Genomic DNA, 26,287 nt, shown 5'->3' on the forward strand with positions numbered 1-26,287 from the left:
GCTGACGAGCGGCTGTAACTTTCAGTTTCACAGTCCGGTGCAACTGCAAGATCTAGAATTTAGGCGCACTCAACCTGCCCCCCGGGTTGTCCGGGTCCCTTATTCCGTAGGCTTGAGACGCTTCTAACGGGGGAACACGAGAGGCTCCCATGTCGCCTCGTCTAGCAAGGCCGGGGTCATTGAGGTCTTTCTTGGTTCCATTCCAGCGACAGACAGGTAATAAAGAAATCCAAGTTTGCCTCGGGAAGCTTCTCCAGCCGCTTTCACTCAGAGCTCTTCCGACACCCTTCCACAACGCTTCGGCCATAACACCCCTGCCTAGTCGTAACCGACAGGCCCAATTCTCAATGTGCCCCTGGAAACATAGAAACATTCGCTTCCCAGGGAAATCGAAAGACGCCATTCACAACCCTCCAGCGAAATCTTCCCCCGGACCGTAGTCAGTCTGTCAGTCTTGGTAACGGCCTGCTGACTGCAATGCCGGATGGACGAATCGCTTGTTGCATGCATTACAGGCTTGGAGCGGCCCAGAATGCCCAAGCGTGCAAATTGCGGACATGTTTGCTCGAGCTCGAAGTGTACAAACAGCGTCCCGCCGCTTGCTCGGTTCAAAGGTGCCAAGTAAGGCCTTGTTTGCTGTCAACTGCGGTGTGCTTGCGCCCCCTTTTCGTCTGGTCAGTGTTTCGTGCCTCAATCAAAGAGATTCGAATTCCAGCTCTCTATGATTGGAGCTTTGGTTTTCTGCGGCCTCTCAGCCTGTGCTTCCAATCATGTGGTAACCTTTTCTTTCTTTTCTTAGCCATATCATGCACGCCTATCTATTTTTCTTCAACTCCTGGAGCCGTCAAAGACCATGACATTGCCAGCCTCATCAGGGAGCCCATGCCCTCTTTGTAAACCCGGGGTACACTACACCACTTGAACATGGTCCAATTATCCGGCTTCTCCCACTTGGTCATCCCGGAGCACGACACCGGTGAGAGCGAGGGGGCAGCTGACGAGTCTTGCGCTCCCCAGGGCAGCGTCCGGAATGGAGCATAAAGCAGCTCGAGCCCGCCAGCTTGGGTAACTAAATGGGGCTGTGCTCTGTGTCCTCGAGCACTCGTTACTCACAGGGCAATTCTCTCCTCCTGGAGCCTCACGCTTTCTGCCGCTCGTTTTGTGTACGCAATGGCCAGGAGATTCCTTCTCTCGTTACTCATCGGGATCGTGTCCCTCGGCATGACCCTGGCGGCTCCCACCGTGTATCCGGAAGTGATTCCCGGCCCCGGCCTGCCGACGCTCGCCGAACTGAACCTGACCACGGCCCAGCTCTACGAGCTTGGGAGGCCCAATACTACAGGTAACGAACGCCTTGTACCCCGTCCGCCAACCACTTTGTCCCCCTCTTACTATTAGCTCTCTCTAACTCGCGGCTTCGCTCAACAACAACAACAGCCCTGCTGCGGCACGGCGTGACGCTGAGTCCGCGGTGGGAGGGCAGATGCGGGCCGGAAGACGGGGCGTACGCTAAAGTGGACGACGTCATCGCATGCTTTCACTACCTGCTGAGCCTGGACACGAGGCCCTGCAGGTCGATACACTATCCCAATAACAACAGGCTCTGCCAGGCAGGCGGGGCCCAGATCTTTGTTTTCACCACCAATATCAAGCACGCCGAGTCTTACTGGCAAGTTCAACTTCTTTATTTTCTGTCCTTAGAAGTGGACCGGCGTGATTTCTAACAATTCCGGTACCCCCCCGAACAGCTCGGATGTTGCCCGGGGCGCCCTCTGGGTCATCGACCACTGCACCCGTCCGGACATGACCAGCGCTGGTACGTTTCACCCAACATCTTCTGCGCTTCGAGCTGGGCTGGACCATTGACCATTGACGGGCTCGAATGGGGAAACAGGATGGCAAGCCGCCTATGGCAATGGCTTTCTCATTGTCAATGTAGCCAACCTAGGTTGGTTCAATGACCCGGACTGGACGAGATAGGGGAACCTCCATAATACTGGGACGAGCTTGAGTTGGCTTTTTTTTTTTTTTTTTTTTTTTTTTTTTTTTTTTTTTTTTTTTTTTTTTTTTTTTTTTTTTTTTTTTTTTTTTTTTTTTTGCTTCCCGTTGTGGCTCAGCGGGGTGCGTCCGGTCGACCTGAGCTGCGGAACAGGAGCGAAGCAGGGCATCGAGCCTGATCATATCTATTCAATGTAACAATACTGGCCCTTTTTAGAATTCGTTCATACCGGCCAACAGAGTTCGAGGGCTCACTTGCTCCCACAGGTAAAGGCATGGAACCAACTCACTCCGCATGGGAGGTGGGAGGTGTCCAGCAGAAGATGGCGTCGCTGCCAGCCCTCGATTTGGTTCTTCCATAACAGCTGCAGCAGGGAGATGAACACAAAGGTAACCAGCGGCAGCAACGCGCTGACCCCTGACCAAGGTATCGAGAACATGAACGCCGCACCCCACAGCGTTTTTGATGTGATTAGTTCGTCCTTCGCCTCAGCCCAACTGCGCTGAGGGCAGGTTCCTGGAACCGCCACTTCGGATTGGCCTGGTACACACGAAGAGGGTGTTCGCACATGCGAACGGCAAAGCCCCATGCCGGCACACCGTCATAGGACGTACCTGAAGTACGGGTTCTGCATGTCTGTCAGGTCCTGGAAGGCCAGCTTCGCCCGCTCTGCCTCGTCCTCCTGGCCGGCCGCCTTCTTCTTCCTGTTTGCCGCCGCCAGGACGGCGTAGAGAGTTGCCGACGCGATGATGCAGATCAGGTAGCTGCCGTCCATTGTTAAGCAAGGTCCTCATTTGGGTAGTTAATGAGCAAAGAGGAAACACGAGTAGCAACAACATACCAGATGATCAGGCCGAGCCACAGCTCCGGGTAATGCTGCGGCCGCGTCTGCGACTTGACAAGCTGGGGACCGACGATGTTGCCCACGCAGTAGGCGGCGAAGATGGTGGCCGCCATGAGGCTCTTCTTGGTGTGGCCCGCCACGTTCGACATGCCGACCGTGATGATGAGACTCACGGTGCCGCCAAAGAAGCCGGTGATGGAGTAGCCGACCACCGGCGCGGCGGCTCGGTAGGTCCACTCGCTCTTCCAGATGATGGCGCAGCCCGCGATGACGGGCAGGCACGTCAGGATGAGCATGATGAGGCGGATGTTGGGGACCTTGGAGCCCAGATAGCCCGTGGCGAGGATGACGAGGAAGCAGAGGCCGCCGAGCGGGAACTGGAACAGGATCGAGTCCAACGTGCTCCAGCCGAAGGTCGACACGATGAGCGGCCCGAATCCGCTGACGGCGCCGTTCATGGTATACCTGCCGATGCGTCAATCACGATACGGGTGCGACAGCAAGGGGGGAGCAGCAAGGAAACCAAGACGCACGCGGAAGCCATCATGACGAAGATCAAATAGAACTTGGCATCCAACAACGACTCCTTCACCTGCGCCATCTTGATCCTGGAGCAGCGCACGCCGGTCTGGCTGTACCGCAGCCTCTCGACGGCGGCAAATTTCTCCTCGGTAGTCAGAAACCAGGCGGTGACGGGCGAGCTCGGCACGGCAAAGCAGCACAGGCCAAACAGCACGGTCAGGGCGCCGGCCAGCAGGTAGATGTACTGCCAGCTGTGCAGGCGGCCGCCGGAGATCTGGGCGAAGCCGTAGTTGAGCGCGCCGCCGACGATGGTGAACAGGCCGGTGCTGCTGAACCACCAGCTCTGGCGCAGGGCCTGCTCCCGCTGGCTGTAGTAGCCGGCGACGATGCACATGAAGCCCGTCGGCACGACGCTCTCGACGAAGCCGAGGAAGAAGCGCTGCGCGTACAGGCCGCGGTACGACGTCACCGCCGCCGTGAGCATGCAGACAGCGCCCCAGAGCACGACGACGGCGCCCAGCACGCGGCCCATGTCGAAGCGCTGCAGCGCGAACGACATGGGGTACAGGCCGGCGAGCATGCCGAAGTAGAAGATGGACGTCGCCCAGGAGAGGCGCGAGCTGTCGACCGACGGCGGGGTCGTCGAGGTGTCGGTGACGGTGAGCTGCAGGTCGGCGGTCATGCCGAAGAGGACGGCCGAGCCGAGGATGGCCTTGTCGTAGTAGACGATGCCGTCTGCGGGAGGCGGTCAGCCAGCGAGTTCACGGACTTGTTCCGTCGGAACATGGGGTTATTTATTTATTTATCAGGACGCACAGCCAAAGATCATGGCGGGAATGAGGAACCAGTCAATCTTGCGGACGGCCCGTGCAACAACCACGGGGTCAATGGCATGCTCTTGCTCCCCGACCATGGCCATGGCCTCGTCCTTTGCGGACACGCTGCTGCTCTCATGGTCGTCGCTGGTGCGCGCAGCCGCAACCGCTTCCGGATCTTGGCCCGCGGCTGGCTTCTTCTCGCTCATGGTGACACTTGACTGGGGCAGCGAGCAACAGAATCGCCAACTTCCTCTTGCGGTGTATTATTGGTCCTTTGCGCAACATCATTGAGGAGATTCTGAGCAGCTATCAATGCAAGAAAAATTCCCAGTACCGCCTACGCTATTCGATTTTAGCTCGAGAATATTCTCATTCGTTGCCAGGGGTTATCCCGCGGGAGTTGGGGGCTTCCATGGGGGTTCCGTGGGATGTCGACAGCAAGGAAGCCGGTTTCGCGGGCCCGGCTATTAACGGAAACTCCACCACCTGTTCCCTTATTTGGCGCAGTGTGGAGATGCTGTTGTTATCACGTTTCCGTCTCTATGGACCTCTCTCAACACTGAGCACCTCCGCGGATAGCCCAAAAGGGTAACGAGACTGCGTGAGTTTGCACCTCGACTGACCGGAAAGGACACCTCGACACCCAAAGCTTGATGATGAGCACAGATTGGACGCGATTCTTCACATGCAACACTGCAGTTATCTTCGCCTCCACTACCTACTCTCCGCTCTGTCTCGGAGGGGTATTATCAGTGTATGGGTCGAACCCCATGCGCCGTTTCGCCTCGGTCCTCACCCGCCACTGTGCCTCGCCCTGCAGCCCTGTCGTCGACGTCTCGTCCAAGAAGAATGTCAGGATGTGATCCGGGACTGCCAGGTGGGATGTCTGCTGGAACTCTTGCAGGCTTGTGAGCCGTATGAGCATCTCCAGCAGGGAGAGGGATGAGGTGATGGACCCGAAGGGCGATCTCGTGACGTAGGATCCGGCTGCCTGCTCGTTCGGTTGCTGTGGTCGATGTTCAGCTGGCTGGCTCGCGAGGCGTCTGGCAGGGCTACCTGCCCCGATGGAGACGCGCCGGATTTGGGAGATGAGCTTGGAGTCGAGACTGTCGTGCGACACTTGAGGATCGTGAGTCAGCGTATCGGGGCCGCCTCCACTTCCGGCTTCGTTTTCTTCGCTGCCATCCTCTTCATCATCGTCCGCATCGTCGTCCTCAGCGTAAACCTCCAGCGCAAGCCACTCGGGATCCAGGGGCGGAGGCAGACGTGTCCCTTGCAGTCCGCCCATACTGCCAGGGGACTCCGCAGAGCGTTCCGTCTCCTCCCATAACTGCCGGTCAACGCTATCCTGGTCACCGGCCCGAGAAGACTCGGAGTCATCATCCGTGTCAGTCTTTGGTTCGCTTGCCTCCTCTGCCCCAGGCTCGTCGAACCACTCCTGCCGCATTTCCACCGGCGACTTGGCGTTGCTGTCCCTCTTCAGCAATAGGACCGGGTTGCTGTCCCTCTCGTCGTTGCTTCCAATGTTCAGGATTCGCCCGGTGTCCGTGTAGAAGATCTTGGAAATCTGGTATATTGGGATGGACTCCCGAATGCCAGCCATAGGCATGTCATCATACGGCTTGGGCGTGCACCCGTCTCCGTCATGGAGCCTTCCATCATCCAAGTCCTCAATGATCTCCAGGTGGTACGAGTACCCGTCTGACTGTCCGAGAAAAGGTGAAGTCCTGTTTCCAGAGACAGCTCTGGCGACGCCTGAACCGCTCACGCTGCTTGGGCGGTATCCGTGAGTAGCATCAAAACCCCAGTCTACAGGTATACGGCAAAGTCGGACTCGACATTTGTGCATCACCTCCTGCCATATCGGCTTCCGTTCTCCTTCCCCAAGGCCGTAGGGACCTTCGCTGTGGCTTCCGTCCTCTGAGCCGGCGGGAGCCAACGTGGAGGCGTCCCGTGCAGCAGGACCGGACGCAGCTGGTGGGGAGTGGCCGAGGAACAGCATGTAGAGTGATAACGTAAATGACGGCCCAACCTGCATGGGCGCGCCGGGATTCATGACGAAGTGGGCATCCGCAAAGGACAGCAGGGCACTAGCCTGCATCATCCGCGAAGGCGAGATGCCGGTGGTCAGAGTTGTCGACATCTTCTCGCCCGAGGCAGTGATGGCAAGTTGGAGCAGGGGAATGTCCCTGTCAATACGCCGTAGCAGGTTCTTAATGTCGCTGATGATGAGCAACAGTTCAGCGTGGTGTGCCTCCGACACTCGGCCCCTGCGGCCGGCGTCACGCGCACCCTCACCAACAGAGGCCGCATTGTCCAGCCGCTTCCCCAGGCGAACAATCTCACGATGGAGGGACTTGGCGAGTGGCGCCGCTGATTCCAGGAATACATTTCCCCGGCCTGACCTGCAGCTGCGTCAGTCTTTGCTGCCCGCCTCAGCTCTTACTCATTCTGGAGGGTGATGCAGAGGTAGGCATGTAGGCATGTAGGCATGTTGGCACGTACTTGAACTGGATCAGATCGAGTGCGGGTGAGATAATCTGGGGCGGACTCGGATTTAGCCGACGCAGTGACTGATGGGATTGTTGGGCGTAACCGACCTTTACTTTGTGGTCGAGAAGCTGCTGCAGCTCCTTGAGCTCAGTGCGGACCCTCTGGTCGTTGACCGACTTCAACAGCCGGGAGCATTGCTGCACCGCATATCTGGAGGTGAGTGCGATTCCCGATCTGACGGCGTAGTTGAAAGTCTGGACTCCAAGGGTTTGCAAGAATAAGTCCATATTCTCTCCATGAGTCCATGATGATGGCTGCGGGTGGACTGGCAGACCGATGTAAACAACCTAAGATGGATGACAGGTTGGGTAGGTGGTCCAGTGCTTCAGGGCAACGTGTTGGCGTCAGGTCTCAGTCAGGCACAATGAGGGATCCGTACAGTAAGCGTTACCTCCTGCTAGTCAACTACGCACTGTGCTTCAGGCGGTGACAGCAAGCTCAGGCAAATTCCTCTTCCACTGGCGCCCCCGCCAAAACCCGAGGAGGGGCAGACAGTGTGACCCATGATCGCTCACCGTAGGTGGACCAAAGCCCTTCTGTTCCCCGCCACGGGCTCGCAAATGGTGGGGCAGATGCCAAATCTTCCTTGATTCCCTTCTGACGGTTTCCTCATTGCCGTCGCTGAGAGAGGTCACGTTGAGCCATAAAGCTCCCTAACTGCCTAGAGGTATTCATCGGTAAGCACAATAGTATCAACGTATTTTTTTCTGCTTGACTACTGCGTCTCTGACATAGATTTCGCGACACAGTTGTCCCCTCTCGACTAATTCGCCCCGCCATAGCCCACACCGAGTGTCGTCCTTCGGGCTTGTCGCAGGAGTCTGGCCCGTCGACCTTGTTTCGTCGCACGTGCGGGAAAACACCAGACCATATTCGCCAGATAAGCTCCGCGACGCGCCGCCAAGGAAGATGTCAAACGTTCAGGATTCGTGGGAGGACGACCCGACTGCCCAGGACGAGAACCTGGCGCGCCAGACCCAGCAGCAAATGAATCTTGGCGCCCAGCGGGGTTTCCGCCCCGGCGCCGCTGCCTTCCAACCCACAGCACAGGCTTTCCAGCCAGGCCAGGCATACGGCGGTGGCGGCTACGGACAGTATCAGCAGCCCTATTACGGCGGCCAGGGATACTATCCCCAGTACGGCGGCGGCGGCGGCGCTCAGCATGGTTTTGGGCAATATGGCCAGCAGGGCTACGGCGCCGTCTACGGCCAGGCCGGTTACAATCAAGGATACGGTACGGTTGCATAGTTTATCTCGAGGTTGCGGGACAAAGGCTCATTCTGCCACTAGGTCAGTGGCAGGGATATCAACAGCAGCAGCAGCAGTTCCAGCAACCCCAACAGAACCAGGCCCAGCAACAGGCCCCCAAGCCGGCACCGACCATTGCGAAACGGCCGACTGATGCTCCGGCAACCGCGGATGCGCCGAAACCCGCCGTAGCGAAGGAGGGCGGCGCAAAGGTGTTGAGCATCGGTGGTGACGCTAAGCCGAAGGCCAAGGTCTTGTCGATTGGCACGACGGCCCCTGCCAAGGAGGAGCCCAAGAAGGAGGAGCCGAAAAAGGAGGAGACCAAGAAAGAAGAGGCGAAGAAAGAGGGCACGGCGGAAGCTGCTGCCAAGGTCACGGCAGCCAAGGCTATCGAGAAGACGGATGCCAAAGCGGCCAGCGGCAAGACCTCGCCTACTCCATCCTCGGGCCGGTCCAGTCCATCCCGGGGAGCCTCCAAGGGCGCCACCCGCGACGCCGATACCGTCGAGAAGGAACAGGCAGCGGACGTGGACGAAGAGACGCTCAAGGAGATCTACGGCAAGGAACACGTCAACATCATCTTCATCGGCCATGTCGACGCCGGCAAGAGTACTCTCGGCGGCGCCATTCTCTACGTCACGGGCATGGTTGACCAGCGGACATTGGACAAGTACAAGAAGGAGGCGAAGGATCTGGGCCGTGAGACCTGGTATCTGTCGTGGGCTCTCGACTTGACCAACGAGGAGCGTGCCAAGGGCAAGACGGTCGAGGTTGGCCGTGGCTTCTTCGAGACGGAGAAGCGGAGATACAGCATCCTTGACGCACCTGGGCACAAGACGTACGTCCCGAACATGATCGGCGGCGCTTCGCAGGCGGATGTCGGCGTCCTGGTCATCAGCGCGCGGAAGGGCGAGTACGAGACCGGCTTCGAGAAGGGCGGGCAGACCCGGGAGCACGCCATGTTGGCGAAGACCCAGGGTGTGAACAAGCTGGTCGTGGTCATCAACAAGATGGACGACCCGACCGTCAACTGGTCCAAGGAACGCTATATCGAGTGCACGACGAAGCTCCAGCAGTTCTTGAAGGGCACCGGATACAACCTTAAGACGGACGTCTTCTTCATGCCCATCGCAGCGCAACAAACTCTGGGCATCAAGGAGCGGGTGCCCAAGGACATATGCCCGTGGTACGATGGCCCGTCGCTCCTCGAGTACCTCGACAGCATGCAGGCCCTGGAGCGCAAGGTCAACGCGCCGTTCATGATGGCTGTTGCCGGCAAATACCGTGACATGGGCACCATGATCGAAGGCAAGATCGAGGCCGGCGTCGTCAAGAAGGGCATGAGCCTGATCATGATGCCGAACAAGCAGAGCGTCGAGGTGGCGGCGGCCTACGGCGAGACGGAAGACGAAGTGCCCATCGCCCAGTGCGGCGACCAGGTCCGGCTCCGTCTCCGCGGCATCGAAGAGGAAGAGATCCTGCCGGGCTTCGTCCTCTGCTCACCCAAGCGCCTCGTGCACAACGTGTCCAAGTTCGAGGCGCAGATCCGCATCCTGGACCTGAAGAGCATCCTCACGGCCGGCTTCAACTGCGTCCTGCACGTCCACGCGGCCATCGAGGAAGTCACGTTTGCTGCGCTGCTCCACAAGCTGCAGAAAGGCACCAACAGGAAGAGCAAGCTCCCTCCCTCGCACGCCAAGAGGGGCGACAGCATCATCGCAATCTTGGAGGTGACGGGCGGCGCCGGGTCCGTGTGCGTGGAGAGATTCGAGGACTACCCCCAGATGGGCCGTTTCACCCTGCGTGACCAAGTAAGCTGCCCCTTCTGTCAATTTTGGTTCTGCAACTGGTTTGCTAACTCGGACCGCAAGGGACAAACCATCGCCATCGGGAAGATCACCAAGCTCATCCACGACACCAACTCGGCTTAAGATGGACGAATTGGTCAGGGTTAGAATTTAGCATTGAGTATAGTTCGAAGTTACGATGATATAGAGTTTTACCCGTTTGGCGATTTGTTTCGAACAGAAAGTTGCCGCTGTCTTGGAAAGGGACTTCTGCATCCCGGATCTGCAACTGCTCTAGTCATCCGGTCGCTGATCTAGCGAGTTGCGCTGCGCGAGACGGCAAGATGGCTATGTGGACTTGCCAGACAGCTTCCCCTTGCAGCTGGCTTGCTCATTGCTGTGAAGCCTCGCTATACCGAGTTGAATGGAAAGGGAAAACATCGGTTTTCCTGGTTATAACAGTTGGCCATTGGCGATGGCCTCCAAGCGGGGCAATTACAAACAGTCACAAGGCGGGGCAGGCCGCCATCGGTCACGAATACCGTCAGCTCCCAACCAGAACAGGAAGGAGAGAAAGGACTTTGTGCTGTGCAAGCCCAGACAATGCCCAGCCTAGGATACAGAAAATTGTTTGACAGAGAATTAGCCAATTCGCTGCGGAGGTTTAGCCATAGAAAAGCCCCCGTTCTCTTTTTCATAATGTTAGCTGTTGGTCCCCAAGAGGGAGTTGCGAGTTTCCAATCCCTATCCCCCTCTGCTAGCTTCCATGAACCCCACCTGTTCAAATCAACCTCTCCTCCTCAGATTCCCAGAGTTGCCAAATCAGTACATAGTAACGGCAGCGTATGGGTTTCTTTACTTGTTAGGAATTCATTGTCCTGTCATATTACAAACCTGTTTCGTTGGACCAAGGAAAAAAGAAAATTCCTGAAAGTATCTACCCCCAACTCCACGCCAGATCCGAAAGATGGCGGCCCCGGCACCGGTCAACGTGGAAGCGCTCTTCTCTGTCAAGGGCATGGTCGCCCTCATAACGGGGGGAGGCACCGGTGAGTATAATGCTTCGTCCATGAAAATCACTAGTGACCTACCGGCAACATATCAGCGGTCATCAGCTTACGTGCCCCCCTTCCAAAAACAAAGGGATCGGCCTCATGATGGCGCGGGCCCTCGCCGATGCCGGCGCCGCGCGCGTGTACATCGTCGGGCGGCGCGTGGACGTGCTGCAGGCGGCGGCGGCGTCGATCAACCGGCCGTCGGTGGTCGTGCCGCTGTACTGCGACGTCACGTCCAAGGTCAGCCTGGAGAGCATCGTGTCGGTGGTCGAGACGGACGCCGGCCTGCTCAACCTGCTGGTGTGCAACGCCGGGGTCGGCGGCCCGCAGGTGCGCGCTCCCGTGCCGGGCGAGACCACGCTCGAGGAGTGGCGCGAGATGCAGATGGCCGGCAGCTTCGAGGACTTCACCAACACCTTCCGCGTCAACAGCACCAGCGTCTGGTTCACCGCCATGGCCTTCCTCAAGCTGCTGGACGCCGGCAACCGGAAGGGCAACCTGCCCGGCGTCAGCAGCCAGATCGTCGTGACGAGCTCGATTGCGGGGTTCAACAAGGCCGCGCCGGGCGGCTGGGCGTATGGCCCGAGCAAGGCGGCGGCGACGCACATCGCCAAGATGTTGAGCGTCGTGTTGCCTACTTGGGGGATTCGGTGAGAACTCCGTGCTCTCTCGTGTTGGTTACCCCAGAATTTGCTAACACGGGGGGGGGTTATCTCATGGAAGGGCGAACTGTATCTGCCCTGGCCGTAAGTGCTTCTTCTCCCGGTTACTCGACCTGGCGTGATCTTGGCTGATTGGCGTGATCTTTTCAGTGTTCCCGAGCGAGATGGCTGCCCCCATCGTCGAGGCCGCAGGGGGGTCCATGACCGGCTCCAGCGTGATCCCACTGGACAAGAATGTCGTCCCACTGGGCCGCATGGGCGACGAGGTCGACATGGCGGGCCAGATTCTGTATCTTGCCTCAAGGGCCGGCGCCTACCTGAACGGAAATACGATTGTAGTGGATGGTGGGCGGTTAGGGAAGTTTCCGAGCGCGGGATACTGACGGAGGAATACAAAGCTACACTGTCGGACAGATCCTGCATAATTGCAAGCCATCCATCGCCGCGTTCGTCCCGTCACCGCTCTGGACCGGAGCCTGGCTTGGAGATTGACCGCCCCAACGGTTTCACCACCGTCTGCTTCCTCCGATTTTGTTGGCATGTGGTTGCTGCTCTTATCTTTCAACTCTTTTCACCGGGCCTCGATCCACTCATGTCCTGAATAGGCTCGTTCCATTGGTGGAAAAAAGAAGGGAAAGAAAGAAAGAAAAAGAGAAGCAGACGCACCGGAGCGTGTTTGGGGCGCTCCGCGGCGGCTTCACGTCTCTAGATCCTCGACCGGAAAGTCGCGGCGGAGCATTTACGGTTTCTTGTGTGGCTACCGGTGGTCTGGAATCACGTTCTTTGTTGCTCTGTTATTGACGGACTTGGTGTTTACCCTGGAAGGGGCAGAGATCTTGGCGGCGGGTTACCGCTGCGTGGGCGCCCTGCACATGTAACTAACCCCAGTACGGAGACATGGGGATGACGGCCTAAATTTACATGACGTCAGTTATGAGCATGGTCCATGCGGTGTGCTAGGAACGCTGGGCGGCTTCGAGACAGAAATTTGGATCGTTCGCAAAAGAGGCTTGAGGTTCATGTGTAAGATTGTCCGAGGAGTTGCTTACAAGGACAGCAGCTTCCGATATTCGGCTTAGGTGGACAGCACAAGTTGGTAACTTGGAACGAGGGCTAGCCAGAGCACTCAGTTCTCCCGGATGGCCGTTCCTGTTAACGTCGCCCACACCTATGTCGGTTGCCCACGGATCCCGGCCACCAAACTGTCCCTAATCCAGTAAGCCAATTTCCATACAAAATTCAGGGGCAAGCTACAACACTAGAACAAGCATCATATACGAAGACGGCCCAAAACAGCTCAAAATTGAAGCTATTCGCAAGCTAGTAATTGTAGGCCAACTACTAGAAGATGGTGGTTTCGAAGCCCAGTGCCGGAAGCTCCTTATTAACCTTCTTTGCAAAGCCTACAACGCCCTGGATAGCTGCCTAGAATGCCTTCGCCTTCGCTACCTCATCTTCTATCTCCTACCTCTGCTATAGTTGCTCTCGAATAGCTATAACTATTAGTATATAGGCCTCGCCGAAGTGCTTCTTTATAGCCTTTTTCCTTCTTTCTAGCCTCTTCTTGACGAGAGCTTGGTTTAGCCTATTTAGTGTATTGTAGCTAGCTTGTAGAGTTAGATATTCCTCCTTCAACTGAATGATCTTCTATTTAAGCAGTGTAGTGTAAACCTTTAGGACCTTCTCTATAAGACTATCAATCTTCGAAGCTATAGCTCTAGTAGCTTCGATGCCTATAGACCGCCTAGAACTGTTAGTAAAGCTTATAAATAGGGGGGTCTTGTTACACGAACAAAGTGGGTGCTACCCGACCTCGTCAGCCAAGGTAGCGGAGCACTCAAACCAAGCAGGAGCTTCGGAGGAGTGCAAGATGGATGTATTGCAAGAGTGTAGAATGCGGGCAAGTGCCTACCTAAATACAGGAGTGTGGTGGCCTGTGCGTAAGGTGGCCTGTGCACTGTTGCGGGGCCCAGTGCTGTTGTGGGGCCTAGTGGGCCCAGTGGGCCCACACTTGCGCAGTTGGCTACAGGTGGCCACAGGTGACCCACAACTGCGTGTAACAATTGCCCCCCCTACGAACAAACAGAAAAGCTGTCCTCAGCTTGCAAGTCCATTGTATCTTGCACCTCAACCATCCAACCATTCAACCATTCAATCCACCTGTCGGGTTCCTTGATCGGGGCAACTGGCCGGTCGGGTTCTTTGATCGGGGCGACTGGTCGGGGCGGTTGATTGGAGCGATTGATCGGTCGGAGGTTGGAACGGTCGGAAGGATGGGAGCCGGGCCGGGGCGACGAGGTCTTGGAAAGTGGTCGCGATTGACAGTTGGAAGGATGGGAGCCGGGCCGGGGCGACGAGGTCTTGGAAAAAGTGGTCGCGATTGACGTGGTCTTTGGGAGCCGAGCCGGGGCGGCGACGAAGTGTTGAAGGTCGCGATTGACGTTGTTGCCCTGGATACCGACCTCCAGGTTAGGTCTCAGGAGCTCGAGGGCTTCGCAATACTTGGAGACCACCCAAGTAAGCAAAACCACAAGTGCTTCCTGGCAGGGCACTCGGGGCACCTGCGCCCGCATGTGGTTGCCTAAGCCACATGACGCGGTACTGCTCGGGCACGCTGTTGATGAACACTGGCTCCCTCACAAAGGAGTCTTATGGTTCATCGCACAGGTTCGAGTCCAGTAGTGGGCACCACTTGTTACACGAACAAAGTGGGTTGCTACCCAGCCTCGTCAGCCAAGGTAGCGGAGCACTCAAACCAAGCAGGAGCTTCGGAGGAGTGCAAGATGGATGTATTGCAAGAGTGTAGAATGCGGGCAAGTGCCTACCTAAATACAGGAGTGTGGTGGCCTGTGCGTAAGGTGGCCTGTGCACTGTTGCGGGGCCCAGTGCTGTTGTGGGGCCTAGTGGGCCCAGTGGGCCCACACTTGCGCAGTTGGCTACAGGTGGCCACAGGTGACCCACAACTGCGTGTAACAGGTCTTTAGGCGATAGTATACTAGGATTTTATTAGGGTTGAACAGTATTAATCTAGCTCCCCTCTATATACTAGTGATATTCTTATAAATCGTTTTATATACCTATAGGTAGATGATTAAGAACTGGAAGTTGTTGATCTAGGAGGCATCGAACAGAGCGTTTTATATAACCAATTAGCGATATCTCTATATTAGAGAACTAAAGACCCCTATATCAAGGGGCTATAGTTTATAGGTTAAATATAGTAGTAGGCAAAGCGGTATAATCTTGTTAGATTTATAATACTCAACGAACTATAGCGAAATATATAATATATAGCCGTTAAGGATCAATAGCCAGTATATATCTATAGTTCAAGGGCGGGTGTATATGTCGAAGTACTAGATCTATTCGAAGGCGATACTATAGTCTGTCTAGCTATTAGGAGAGACCTAGATGACTACGTCGTTGTCAAGGTTAGAAGGAATCTAGGCCTATTGAATATAAGTGCCTTCGAAGATAACGAAAGGTAGTAAGACGAAGCCATTGGCTAAGATATATTTGATGATCAACACCTAGTCGTAGTTGCTTAGCTAAATCGAATATAGTACTTCCTTACAGTATAGAACGATCACTATAGCATTGTCCCTAATCCCTTTTATATAGCCTTTTTTATCTATGTTATAGATATCGTTGTCGGCGATGCTATATACTAGGCGAGTGATCTAGAAGAGGTTAAACCACTAGGTAGCCGTCTAATGGTCTAGAGCATCCTTCCTCAACTGATCTAATACGTAGGAGTAGCGTATTCAAAGATCTAGATGCTAGGAAAGGAAGTTGTAGTACTAGTTCTTACCTAGAGGTTTATTATCGCCCTTAGTATATAACAGTTGTATACCTAGATGTTCAATGGCCAAGATAGACATCGGCTAGCCCTAGGCATCTAACTAGTAGATAGCCTTAACGACTGAGTCCTCCTTAGCAAGTGTAAGGCGTTGTAAGTGCTAGGCAACGGCCTAGTAGTTCGAAGTATAGCCACTAAAGCGGTCGGTAAGTGTAGAATGTAGGATATTAAAGAGTAGGGCGGCTTGTCGAAGGCTATAGACTTCCTTGGCTTAGAACGCTTCGATTGCAAGGCGAATTCGATCTTCTTTGCTAGGTTGGTTAACCATCTTCCTAACGTATCTGGAAAACAACAAACTAGCAAGATTGATCAAGGTTTAGTCGAAAAATAGGCTGGCGATATTGTTGTTGTAGTGTTCTGAACCATAGGAAATTGGTGGTTTGTGTGGCTGGCCGGTATCTGTGGGCAACCGACATGGGTGTGGGCGACGTTAGTTATCGATAGACCCGAAGAGCGTAGCATTGACCCCGCAATACTGCAGCTGTGGTCGGCAGCACGGTAGTGGGAATGGCCTCGGACCCACTCGGCACGCAGGGCCAGGGCATGTAAGTCGAAGGGACCGCAACCCAGTGAGATACAGATGGAGCTCGTCCTAGTCCTAAGGTACCTGATGCATATCCCATATTCTAAGCGGCTTTTATCATGGCAATCACGAGAAGATCTTCGTTGAAGCAGACAAGGTTGCTTGGCAGCCCGCTGTTGTGAGACCGCGCGACGCAGGCGATTGGCGGGGTACCTAGGCAGGCCGCATCGGTGCCGGCGCAAAATCTGGGCACCCACGGATATGGCATCGGGCTGGCAGAAGGGCTGCGATTCTGGCTTGCAGAAACTCTCCAGCCCACGTCTGCAGATGGTTGGTTGGCCATTGATCACAGGGAAGGAGGGGTAGATCCCGTTGGCAAGGACAGGAACCGCTCCCCTCCTTCCAGCTGTCACCCACCTTCCCCTCACATCCTTCATATGCTGTCCTCGGCTCCCTTCGATGTTCCAGCCGCCTCGCCAGCCGCCTCGTCCGAGGTATTCAACATGTTCTTTTGTGTGGAAAACACAGGGAAAAGACGGAGTCGTCGGAAAACATCTTCGCATATTTGCGCAAGCCGGACTGACGGGCCTGGGCAAGGAAGCTAAGGATCTCGTCGTCTTGTGAAGCAATGTGAACATGCCAGAACAACTACAATCTCAATGCCTTAAACCCCGCTCGGGAGATGTATGCAACTGCATTCAACCAGACGTGGACGACAGGGCCGTTTCCTACGCGAGGGGCGGCCCGGATGAGATGGGAGCCTGGGAGCTGTCTTAACCGATCCATTGACGGGAATGTTGTGTTAGCAAGCCCAACGCGGGGTTGGAGAGCACATCTACCGAGACATAGCGCCTCAGGACGGCCAAGCGCCCCAATGTGCAAGTTCGTACTTTCCCGTTGCGCAGGTGCACCTGTCGACAAGGACACTGGGGGCGAGCCCTGCTATGTTTAGCAGGTTAACACACTTGAACATTGGAGATGAGGAGTCGCCACCCCTCCCTTCGTCCTGTGACACGACCCTCACGCACCAGAGACGAACCGATCCGTGCTACCTAGGGCACATGCCATAAATACACAAGCATCCATCTTCGCTGGAGCTGGTGCCCCTTTCACATTCGGATCTTCGCTGACCTCGGTTCTAGGCTAGCATAGCTGGCCCCGACTTTTTGTTCGTTTCAGTGTTCCTTTTCATTTCCTCCGAGACACTTCTCCTTTCTCCTCTTAGACAGCACGTCTCTCCTAACAATACAAAAATAGAATCGGACAACTGGAATCCCGACTTCCTTTCCACCGTTCTCTTCCTACGTTGCGCACGGCCCGCGGTTATCTCGCGAGGTGCTTTCGAATGTGGGAGCACGCGACCCCGCACTGACCTGTCACTGTTGTAAGAATCACGTTAACTCTAGCGCCAGCGCTCGACGAAGCTACCGCCGACGCGAGACGCCAAACCTGGCCTCAAGACACTTTTGTGTGCACGCAAGCGAATCACTTCCCAGGGATTCATTCGGTCGTCTCACAACTGGGTTTCTAGAGAAGGCAGGTGTTGTGCCCCATTCCAGAATGGACCAAGATGGCGAATGCTTGCCGTTCCCGTTCCCGCCCGCGGCCCCAGGCTGGGGAGCTCCACAGGTGGAGCGCCGGACGGCCGAAGCGGCTTCCCAGTGCCCCATTGGGACCTCCACATCCCGCCGCGCTGCAGCCGGAGCTCCCTGCGTTTCCCGAGCTCTGCCCCAATCCGAGCTCCCAACTTGTTCCCAGTCCCCGATTCCAGCCGACTGCGTCGGCCAGACCCCTGCCGACCAATGCCGGAGATCTCGCCTTGGCGTCGTCACTACGCCATGGACCCTGGCACGCTCTCTGACCCCTGGCTCTGACGGCATCCGGGGTCGGTTGAGCGCTCTCCAGCCGGAAAGTTGGATATGGCTTGGCTTCATAGGACCCTTGACCAGAGAAACAGCACCCACCTTACAAGAGCCGACGGAGCAGCGAGCATTGGGCTAACTCCTCGTTCGCGGCATGCAGGTGCGAGATTCGGCGTGTCGAGGACTAAATTTTGGATATAAAGTTGGGGCCTAGTGAACGACCGAGCTGGTCAGCAGTCCCCTTCCGTCGTCGGTATATTTAGCGCAACCCGTGCATCAAGTATGTCCAACCCGGTCAAGCAGGCGGCTGAAGCAGCGCGGTCTAGGGGAAGCGAAGTGATGGGTACGGCCAAGACAGTCAAGAGCGACAGCGTCGCCGTTGCCAATGACTTCCTCCACACGCCATTCATGCGGGCGGCCCTGCCCTTCATCAACGGCGGAATCAGCGGCATGGTGGCCACCACGGTGGTCCAGCCTGTCGACATGATCAAGGTCCGCATCCAGCTCGCGGGCGAGGGCAAGGCAGGTGGACCGAAGCCGACGCCACTATCCGTCACGCGCGAGATCTTGGCCAGCGGCAAGGCGCTCGATCTGTACACCGGCCTGTCGGCGGGTCTGCTCCGGCAAGCCGTGTACACCACGGCCCGCCTCGGGTTCTTCGATACCTTCATGGGCTCGCTGACGTCCCGCGCCAAGGCGAAAGGGCAGAGCGTGGGCTTCGCCGAGCGGGCCACGGCGGGTCTCGCGGCAGGCGGCCTCGCCGCTATGATCGGCAACCCGGCAGACCTCGCGTTGATCCGCATGCAGAGCGACGGGCTCAAGCCGATTGCCGAGCGCAAGAACTACAAGTCGGTCATTGACGCGCTCGTGTCCATCGCCAAGAGTGAGGGCGTCGGAGCGCTGTGGGCGGGGGCGACGCCGACGGTGGTGCGCGCCATGGCGCTGAACTTCGGCCAGCTGGCCTTCTTCAGCGAGGCGAAGGCGCAGCTGAAGGCGCGGACGACGTGGTCGACCAACGCGCAGACCCTCAGCGCCAGCGCCATCGCCGGCTTCTTCGCCTCCTTCTTCTCGCTGCCGTTCGACTTCGTCAAGACGCGGCTGCAGAAGCAGCAGAAGGGCCCCGACGGGAAGCTGCCCTACGCCGGCACGGCAGACTGCTTCGCCAAGGTGGCGAAACAGGAGGGCCTGATGCGATTCTATCGCGGTTTCGGCACGTACTATGTGCGCATTGCGCCGCATGCGTAGGTGGCCCCCGGAGAACTGTGTTTTGCTGGTGGACGCCCGTTGTTTGCTGACAGATCCTCCTCCCCTCTGTAGGATGGTGACCCTAATTGTGGCGGACTACCTGGGATGGTTGACGAAGTAGACTGTGGGCTGTCGAGTTGGATTTCTTTTTGGCCGTGTTCTCTTTCGGGTTGAGTTGTCATCCCAGTTGCATAAGGGTGTTCTGGTAAGGGTTGGTTCTGGTCGTTTCACAGTCAGTATTACCTCGGCGTCTGAAGCGGCAAGGCATTCAGAAAGCCTGCGCGCTCGCGCTCAGTGTTGGTTGTTTTTTTGCATCCAATTTTTGTGTTTCTGCATTCTGTTTCCTGCACCTCTTCATCGTTAGTCCTGAGAGCGGCGCCGTGGTTGGTGAAGAGAGCGCAGCCTCGGGAAAATTGGACGAGTCTCAAATTGTGCTTTGTCTGGCCCTGATTGGGTTCACCGCTGGTGCTGGTGCTTCGGCGCCTCGTCGGCAGATAATTGATCCGTATTCCGCCGAACGGTCTGGGAGCCAACCAAACAACCAAGTCGGGCACCTAAGCTGCAAGGCTGAAGTGGGTTCCAAGTTGCACTGCGAACACCGGAAAGTAGCCCCACCGATTCTGGAGTCGACCACGGTGAAACTATCAGTTTGAGACAACTATATTCCCCTCGTCACCGTTGAAGATGTGCTTGGGAACTGGCCATGGATGCGGACTGGGACGAGGCAAGTTGGTCTATTTTTTTTTTTACCGTATCCCCGGAGCAAAGTGGGGTTGCGACCGTCGATGGCAGCGCCGGGGAGCAGCCGTGGTCGCAAGTCGAACGTACCCCGCGATGCTGAACCCTGCATCCTGTGTGCCGCCCACAGCCCGAATGCCCTCGTGCCCTCGTCGCCGTGACGTGTCTTCTTGACTGACCGCGCAATGATTCCGAACAGGTCACCCGCATCGCCTTCCCGGCGCCCGGAACCAATGACTATCCCAGACCGGCGACCACCCTCGCCTTCGACACCATCGCCGAGCTGCTATGGGCAGGAAACGACCGGGTACGTCGTCTGTTGTCTGAGGGCGCGCTTGTGTCTGCGCATACCTGCGATGCTCTGTTCTCTGTGTCCCTGTGTCTCGGCGTGTCTGACGATACCAGGGCCGCGTGGCCTCGTTCTACGGCCGCGACCTCCAACGATACACTGCCTTCAAGATTCAGCCGCCTTCCGAAGGTCCCGTCCGCCAGTTCCTCTTCCATGACAAGGGCGTCATAGCCCTCGGCACTCGGAGCGTTCACATGGCGATGCGGAGGGGCCCGGCTCTGTGGAATATCCGGTATGGCTGCCGCTGGACGGAGCAGTTGGACCAGCGCGTTCGAGTCGCTTACTGCGCCCCCACAGTCACGAAGACATGAAGGATCTGCAATGCATGACTTTTACCTCCAAGGGCGCCTCCGAAATCATCGTCGCCGGCTGGCAGGACACTATGTTCGTCATTGACGTCGTCAAGGGAGAGATTGTCAAGACCGTGCGTTCTACCAGGAGTCTCGTCCTCTCTCTCATCGGGCGTTCTGCTCACATACGGGCACAGGTCCCCACCGAACATCACTACACCATCATGAAGAAGAGCAAGTATATATGCGCCGCCACACGATCCGGCTGCGTTGACCTGCTCGACCCCGTCACCTTCAAGCTGGTTAGGAGCTGGCAAGCCCACGCCTCGTACATCAACGACATGGATGCCCAGAACGACTTCATCGTTACCTGCGGAGGCTCCCTTAAGCAGCAGGCAGCCCAGACCTACATGCTGGATCCATACGTCAATGTCTTCGATCTCAAGAACATGACCTCTATGAAGCCCATGCCGTTCCCCCCTCTCGCGGCGCACGTGCGACTGCATCCCAGGATGCTCACCACCAGCATCGTGACTTCGCAACATGGGCAGATGCATGTGGTCGACATCATGAACCCCAATACGAGCAATGTGCGGTACGCGAACGTCATGTCCTTCATCAACCTGTTCGAAATTGCGCCCTCGGGCGAAGCTCTAGCCATGGCCGACTCCGAGTGCAACGTCCACCTCTGGGGATCACCATCGAAGATTCACTTCACCAACATGGCGCTTCCGATAGAGCTGCCGAAGGCAGAAGAGCCCGCGCCGATGCTGGATTGGTCGCCTGACACGTACGGGCAGCCCCGCCGACGACGCTCTTCGTTTTCCCTTCGCGTTGCTGACCTTTTACATAGACCTCTGAGCTCGATCGGCCTTCCCTATTACCGCGAACCGTTATTCTCGGCTTGGCCTGCAGATATTATCTCCGACGTGGGCGCCCCACCGGTGCAGCTCGACCCAGGCTTTCTCGCCACCCTCAAACAGACTGACTGGGGCTTCTACGGCCGGAACACACGGGGCTTGCGGCGCAACCAGGTCGAGGATACGCGGGCGAGCACCAAGACCTCCGCTGCCATACAAGCGCCGAAGTTCTTGAGCGAGAAGGCGCGCGAGTCGGCCATGTCTTCCGGTGCGGACTCCGCGTCCGACTCTCTGGCAGGCCAGGGCCCGTCTGATCCTTCTTCATCGCCGACCGAGCTCGAGAGCTTGAAGCCTGAGGCGCCGCCCATGTACCGGAACCTAGAGATCAAGTACAGCAAGTTCGGGGTTGACGACTTTGACTTTGGGTAAGCTTGGGGCCTCGAACTGTCTGATGACGATGCACGGCGGGTGCTAACCATTTCCACTCGTTAGGTATTACAATAAGACTCAGTATGCCGGCTTAGAGAATCACATCCCCAACTCATACGCCAATTCCCTTCTGCAGCTTATGCATTATACCCCCCTTTTGCGGAATATGGCGCTGCAGCATGCCGCAACCGCGTGCGTAGGCGACCTGTGTTTGCTGTGCGAGCTGGGTTTCGTTTTCGACATGTTACAAAAGGCCGAGGGCTCTACATGCCAGGCAACAAATCTGTTCAAAGCGCTGAGCGCCACGCCACAAGGTTCGTCCTAGAACTGAGGCCTTCGGTCTACAGAAGGAGTAGGATGATGACTGACATTGCGAAGCTGCGCCTCTGGGCTTGCTGGAAGAGGAAAGCCATGTGCCATCTCTTTCGACAATGACCCAAGGACTGGGTAGGTTTCTGTTTGACCGGATCACCCACGAATACCGGAGCATCGCCCCAGCCTCAACCGCACTGGAGCAGGCCGTCTTCAACCTCCCACAGCCCCCGAACCCGGACGAGTTGGCGTCACGAATCCTCGCTACGTCAGCCGTGGTCATGATAAAATGTATGAATTGCCGGAGCGAGACAACGCGCCCCGGCACGGCGCACGTCAACGATTTAATGTACCCTCTACCGAAGGCCGGCGCGAGAGGCGGCAGAGCGACGAAGACGACCTTCTCACAGGTCCTCAAAATGGGCGTCGAAAGAGAAACGTCCTCCAAGGGATGGTGCAGCCGATGTCAGCGATACCAAAACCTGCAGATGCGCAAGACCATCCACAGCGTCCCGGCCGTTTTAGCTGTCAACGCTGCGGTTTCTACGGCCGAACACCGGAGGCTCTGGGCGACGCCCGGCTGGTTGCCAGAGGAAATCGGCATCATTGTTGATCAAGGGCAGTTCTTTTGCTTCGAAGGCGAAGACCTGAAGCTCCATCTCCAGCGGGGGATTCACAATATCACGGTTTACTCGTTGATCGGAATGGTCGTCAACATCGAGAGCAACGCGCCCCAGAAGACGCACCTCGTGGGCATGATCAATGGTAGGTTTCTTTAGCTAGGTGAGCCTTGATTTGAAGCTTGGAGTTGCTGACAAGTTTGTAGTTGCTCATGCGGAAACGACGCCTCCCGGCGAGAGCAAGTGGCACCTGTTCAATGACTTTTCAGTGCGGCCTGTCTCGGCCGCCGAAGCATTGAGGTTCAACGCGGCATGGAAGATGCCAGCCGTCCTTCTGTTCCAAATGAAAGCCGCAAACAACCAGAGCAACATGGACTGGAAGGCGAAGCTGGACACGTCGATTCTGTACAAGGATCTGAGCCCACACTCGGAGGCGAAGACGTACCGGGTGCTCGACCCAGAGACGGAGCGACCTGGCCCAGACACCATCGTGGCTCTGGACACCGAGTTCGTGTCGCTCAAGCAACCCGAGATCCAGATGAACTCGGACGGCGAGAGGGAAACCATCCGCCCCATGTCCCACGCGTTGGCGCGGGTGTCGGTGGTTCGCGGCCAGGGCGAGCACGAAGGAGAGGCGTTCATCGACGACTACATCGCCATCCGGGAGCCGGTGGTGGACTACCTGACGCTGTACTCGGGCATCACGGCCAGCGACCTGGACCCGCGGACCACCAAGCACAACCTGGTCTCGCTCAAGACGGCCTACAAGAAGCTGTGGGTGCTGCTTAACCTCGGCTGCCGGTTCCTCGGCCACGGCCTGCGGCAGGACTTCCGCGTCATCAACATCCAGGTGCCGCGCGCGCAGGTCATCGACACGATCGAGGTCTTCTACCTCAAGTCACGCCTGCGCAAGCTTTCGCTCGCCTTCCTCGCCTGGTACCTGCTCAAGGAGGACATCCAGCTCGAGACGCACGACTCGATCGAGGACGCCCGCACGGCCCTCAAGCTGTACCGCAAGTTCCTCGAGTTTGAAGACGCCGGCGTCCTCGAGCCCATGCTCGAGGACATCTACAAGGCCGGCCGGGCCACCAACTTTAAGCCGCCCCGCCGGGAGGACCAGGTCATCCAGCGGACGGACACGCCGCCCGTGACGGCGGCGTCGGACGGCGGTGCTGCCGGGGCCAGCGGCGACCCGTCCACGCCGGCGCGTAAGACGGCTGGCCTGGCCCTGGGCGCGTCGTCGTCAAGCACGCCGTTTGGCACCATTCCTGTGTTTACGCCGAGCAAGGGATCGCCGTTGCCGAAGTGAGAGGGCTTTTTTGAGGGGTTGTTGTGGGCGGGAGCCGGGCTTAAGGTGTCGGGAGTTAGTCTGGTAAGGGGAATATCGACGGCGGGTTGTGGGCGGCGGTATACGTGAAAGAGCCGGAGGGTCCGGAGGGACATGTGGAATTGTGCAGAGTTGTTTGTTGGCAGAAAAGAACAAGAGTCGAGGTTTTTATCGAACCGGCTGCCCGGTTTGTGTGCGGCGATGACCCTGTCACGCCTACTCTCATCCATGTCATGTCATGCCACCGGTCGCAGCTGTCTTCATTCATATGAGCGGGATAGCCCACGGCCTCCTCGTCTTCCCAACAATGGATAAGTGCTGTTCGACTTTCCAATTCTTCTCTGACTCCAGAGTGTTGGGAGCCCATAACTTAACTTCGAGTGTAGTGCTCCAGTACAGCTTAAACCTGACAGTAGCAACTGACCAGCACTCTTTTAAATGCGCCGTTGGCGATCTCCCTCCTCGACGAGTCACAGGTAGGCAGGTAGCGCTCGGATAGTAGCATGACTTGTCACAAAGTCGGCGGTGACTGATTTGAAACCAGGTACGCTTCCTCTGTCACTGTCGCCGTCGCCGTGTAATATACAATTCTCCGCCGCCGCCGCCGTCCCGAGCCCATCCATCGTCCACGGTTACCGCAACAACTAACCGCTGCGTCACCCGTTCCCGACACACCACTCCCACCCTCCTCTCGTCTTCACCTCAGGAAGAGATGCAGAAGCCAACAGCGACGGTGCCGAGCCAGCACCCTGCCCTGCTGTGTCTCGCTCGGAAAACAGCAGAGCACAGTTGACTTTTTTCTTTCACGCGTCCAAGACAGAACAGGGACATGGGCATAAGCATGAGCATGACAGGGTTGTCACCCCGACTCCCCCTATTCATCGTTTGTCCGTCCACTTGCCCCGTACATGTATGTACATACATACATGATTCCAATCCAGACTTTCTTTTCTACAGCAGCAGGACAGCGGCCACCAGCACGGCGGCCAGCGAGGTCAGGGCCGCAAGGGGCTGCGTGGTGCCCGCGCCGCCCTGGGCCACGCTGCCGGTGGTCGTGGTGCTGCTGCCGGCCGTGTCTGTGGAGGTGGAAGCCTGGCTTGTTACTGTGGGGAGGGGCGGGTGTTAGTACGCCTGATTCTTTCATTCTTTTTCTTTTTCTGTTCACCAGAAAAAAAAGAGAAGAGGAACATACCGTTGAGAGCGGAGCAGGCGCTGGTCAGGGTGCTGTTGCTCTGCAGCGCGGCGAGCTTGGTCTGCTCCTTGGCGGCGCGGTCCTTGAACTTCGCGATGGCGGTCTGGTTGCCCTTGAAGTGGTCGTCCAGCCAGGTCGCGTTGGCGGCCTCGGCGACCGTCTTCTGCAGGCGGGCCATGGCGTGGCAAATCGCCTTGGTCTCCTCGACGGAGCAGAACTGGGTCAGCGTGGCGTTGCCCTGCAGGCTGGACAGCGTGCCGGCTTCGGCGGCGGCCTTGGCCTTGAGCGCGGCCGCCTTGGTCGCGTTGTTCTTGGTCGCGGCGTCCAGCGCGGTGGCGTTGGCGACGAGGCGGGCCAGCCGCTCGAGCGCGGCCATGCGCGCGCACGACGCGCGCATCTGCTCGGCGGCGAAGACCTGGTTGCACGTCGCCATCAGCGTGGCGTTGGACTGCAGCGTCGCCAGCTTGGTGGCAGCAGTCGCCGCCTTGGCTTTGAGGGCGGCCTCCTTGGTCGCGTTGCTGTGGGCGACCTTGTCGAGCCGGGTCTGGTTGTTCGCCAGGTCGACGAGATGGGTCAGCTGGGCGACCTCGCGGCACTGCGCCATCGTGCTGTTCGCGTGCGTTCCGTGCTGCGCCGTCGTGCTGTTCCCCTGATGCCCCTTGGCCATGGCCAGCCCGGCAAGGGAGATCAGGGCGACGCTCAAGAACTTCATTTTGCTGCTTTTGGAAACAAAAATATATATAGTCAACCAGATGCAACGGACCGGCCGCTGGTTAGAATGGAACGGCGACCAAGAAGCCGAGAAAAGGGAAGACGGGACACCGGAGGGACACGGGAGTGGACACGGCAGAGACGAAACGGGTTTGTCGATCGCGGAGGAGGGAAGATGAGTTTGGGAGGGCGTGTCCTGGCCATTTTTAAATCTATTATAGACACACGGCGTCAGGTTCGCCGCTCGGGGAGATCCTGTTTCAAACCGCAAGTTGTTTATCCTAGCCCTGACTCGATGTCAAACGGGTTGCGACCGATCTCGTCAACCCGGAAATCCTGCAGCTCTAGGAGGTCCGGCCCCGGCAGCCGGCCTCGGCACTTGATTGCTTGGCACCCGAAACTCGGCGTGTGGGGGTGGTGGCACGAGTTCGGAGCAGCCCCTGGCACGCCGTTGCCTAGCGGGCCAATGGTGTGGAGGGGAG

The 26,287-nt window shown here is 57.3% G+C and overlaps 9 protein-coding genes across 9 annotated transcripts; 5 read left to right on the top strand and 4 right to left on the bottom strand.

The window, feature by feature from the left end:
• Positions 1–1,170: 1,170 nt before the first annotated feature.
• On the top strand, positions 1,171–1,980 carry THITE_2126654 (uncharacterized protein; the record flags this gene model as incomplete). The annotated part of the gene is made up of 4 exons (XM_003650576.1): positions 1,171–1,342; positions 1,438–1,660; positions 1,749–1,816; positions 1,895–1,980. 4 exons carry the CDS (start codon positions 1,171–1,173, stop codon positions 1,978–1,980), a joined length of 549 nt encoding a protein of 182 aa, XP_003650624.1.
• Positions 1,981–2,600: 620 nt separating this feature from the next.
• On the bottom strand, positions 2,601–4,389 carry THITE_2042889 (uncharacterized protein; the record flags this gene model as incomplete). Its single annotated transcript, XM_003650577.1, has 4 exons — positions 2,601–2,763; positions 2,841–3,308; positions 3,377–4,100; positions 4,182–4,389. The coding sequence occupies 4 exons, from the start codon at positions 4,387–4,389 to the stop codon at positions 2,601–2,603; spliced, it is 1,563 nt and encodes a 520-aa protein (XP_003650625.1).
• Positions 4,390–4,901: 512 nt separating this feature from the next.
• THITE_123682 (uncharacterized protein) lies at positions 4,902–6,963 on the bottom strand (the record flags this gene model as incomplete). Its single annotated transcript, XM_003650578.1, has 3 exons — positions 4,902–6,588; positions 6,689–6,723; positions 6,784–6,963. The coding sequence occupies 3 exons, from the start codon at positions 6,961–6,963 to the stop codon at positions 4,902–4,904; spliced, it is 1,902 nt and encodes a 633-aa protein (XP_003650626.1).
• Positions 6,964–7,228: 265 nt separating this feature from the next.
• On the top strand, positions 7,229–10,015 carry THITE_2110280 (uncharacterized protein). Its single transcript, XM_003650579.1, has 4 exons — positions 7,229–7,413; positions 7,486–7,970; positions 8,027–9,795; positions 9,856–10,015. Exons 2-4 carry the CDS (start codon positions 7,646–7,648, stop codon positions 9,913–9,915), a joined length of 2,154 nt encoding a protein of 717 aa, XP_003650627.1. The 5' UTR covers positions 7,229–7,413; positions 7,486–7,645; the 3' UTR covers positions 9,916–10,015.
• A 309-nt stretch (positions 10,016–10,324) lies between these two features.
• On the top strand, positions 10,325–12,252 carry THITE_2110283 (uncharacterized protein). Its single transcript, XM_003650580.1, has 4 exons — positions 10,325–10,820; positions 10,915–11,476; positions 11,550–11,572; positions 11,639–12,252. The coding sequence occupies exons 1-4, from the start codon at positions 10,739–10,741 to the stop codon at positions 11,869–11,871; spliced, it is 900 nt and encodes a 299-aa protein (XP_003650628.1). The 5' UTR covers positions 10,325–10,738; the 3' UTR covers positions 11,872–12,252.
• A 1,089-nt stretch (positions 12,253–13,341) lies between these two features.
• On the bottom strand, positions 13,342–14,089 carry THITE_2110286 (uncharacterized protein; the record flags this gene model as incomplete). Its single annotated transcript, XM_003650581.1, has 2 exons — positions 14,054–14,089; positions 13,342–13,989 (listed from the first exon to the last, which is right to left on the bottom strand). Coding segments are annotated over exons 1-2 (369 nt in total), but the record flags the coding sequence as incomplete, so codon positions are not given.
• Positions 14,090–17,311: 3,222 nt separating this feature from the next.
• On the top strand, positions 17,312–19,045 carry THITE_2110289 (uncharacterized protein). Its single transcript, XM_003650582.1, has 2 exons — positions 17,312–17,406; positions 17,893–19,045. The coding sequence occupies exon 2, from the start codon at positions 18,015–18,017 to the stop codon at positions 18,975–18,977; it is 963 nt and encodes a 320-aa protein (XP_003650630.1). The 5' UTR covers positions 17,312–17,406; positions 17,893–18,014; the 3' UTR covers positions 18,978–19,045.
• Positions 19,046–19,556: 511 nt separating this feature from the next.
• On the top strand, positions 19,557–23,912 carry THITE_2110294 (uncharacterized protein). The gene is made up of 9 exons (XM_003650583.1): positions 19,557–19,701; positions 19,915–20,022; positions 20,121–20,296; positions 20,362–20,488; positions 20,552–21,144; positions 21,208–21,639; positions 21,707–21,957; positions 22,022–22,720; positions 22,782–23,912. Exons 1-9 carry the CDS (start codon positions 19,681–19,683, stop codon positions 23,882–23,884), a joined length of 3,510 nt encoding a protein of 1,169 aa, XP_003650631.1. The 5' UTR covers positions 19,557–19,680; the 3' UTR covers positions 23,885–23,912.
• Positions 23,913–24,500: 588 nt separating this feature from the next.
• THITE_2110299 (uncharacterized protein) lies at positions 24,501–25,792 on the bottom strand. Its single transcript, XM_003650584.1, has 2 exons — positions 25,095–25,792; positions 24,501–25,005 (listed from the first exon to the last, which is right to left on the bottom strand). Exons 1-2 carry the CDS (start codon positions 25,759–25,761, stop codon positions 24,854–24,856), a joined length of 819 nt encoding a protein of 272 aa, XP_003650632.1. The 5' UTR covers positions 25,762–25,792; the 3' UTR covers positions 24,501–24,853.
• Between the last annotated feature and the right edge of the window lie 495 nt (positions 25,793–26,287).

This window comes from Thermothielavioides terrestris, chromosome 1 (assembly GCF_000226115.1).
Source record: "Thermothielavioides terrestris NRRL 8126 chromosome 1, complete sequence".
In the NCBI taxonomy this organism is placed as follows: domain Eukaryota; kingdom Fungi; phylum Ascomycota; class Sordariomycetes; order Sordariales; family Chaetomiaceae; genus Thermothielavioides; species Thermothielavioides terrestris.

Excerpts from the sequence above, each read along its gene's own strand:
- THITE_2110280 (XM_003650579.1), top strand. The coding sequence starts at position 7,646 with ATGTCAAACGTTCAGGATTCGTGGGAGGACGACCCGACTGCCCAGGAC. Across the intron at positions 7,971-8,026 it reads CGGTTACAATCAAGGATACG|GTCAGTGGCAGGGATATCAA; the intron begins GTACGGTTGCAT and ends TTCTGCCACTAG. Across the intron at positions 9,796-9,855 it reads GTTTCACCCTGCGTGACCAA|GGACAAACCATCGCCATCGG; the intron begins GTAAGCTGCCCC and ends TCGGACCGCAAG.
- THITE_2110283 (XM_003650580.1), top strand. The coding sequence starts at position 10,739 with ATGGCGGCCCCGGCACCGGTCAACGTGGAAGCGCTCTTCTCTGTCAAG. Across the intron at positions 10,821-10,914 it reads CATAACGGGGGGAGGCACCG|GGATCGGCCTCATGATGGCG; the intron begins GTGAGTATAATG and ends CCAAAAACAAAG. Across the intron at positions 11,477-11,549 it reads TTGCCTACTTGGGGGATTCG|GGCGAACTGTATCTGCCCTG; the intron begins GTGAGAACTCCG and ends ATCTCATGGAAG.
- THITE_2110289 (XM_003650582.1), top strand. The coding sequence starts at position 18,015 with ATGTCCAACCCGGTCAAGCAGGCGGCTGAAGCAGCGCGGTCTAGGGGA.
- THITE_2110294 (XM_003650583.1), top strand. The coding sequence starts at position 19,681 with ATGGATGCGGACTGGGACGAG. Across the intron at positions 20,023-20,120 it reads TATGGGCAGGAAACGACCGG|GGCCGCGTGGCCTCGTTCTA; the intron begins GTACGTCGTCTG and ends TGACGATACCAG. Across the intron at positions 20,489-20,551 it reads AGGGAGAGATTGTCAAGACC|GTCCCCACCGAACATCACTA; the intron begins GTGCGTTCTACC and ends ATACGGGCACAG.
- THITE_2110299 (XM_003650584.1), bottom strand. The coding sequence starts at position 25,761 with ATGGCCAAGGGGCATCAGGGGAACAGCACGACGGCGCAGCACGGAACG. Across the intron at positions 25,006-25,094 it reads CGCCTGCTCCGCTCTCAACG|TAACAAGCCAGGCTTCCACC; the intron begins GTATGTTCCTCT and ends CCCTCCCCACAG.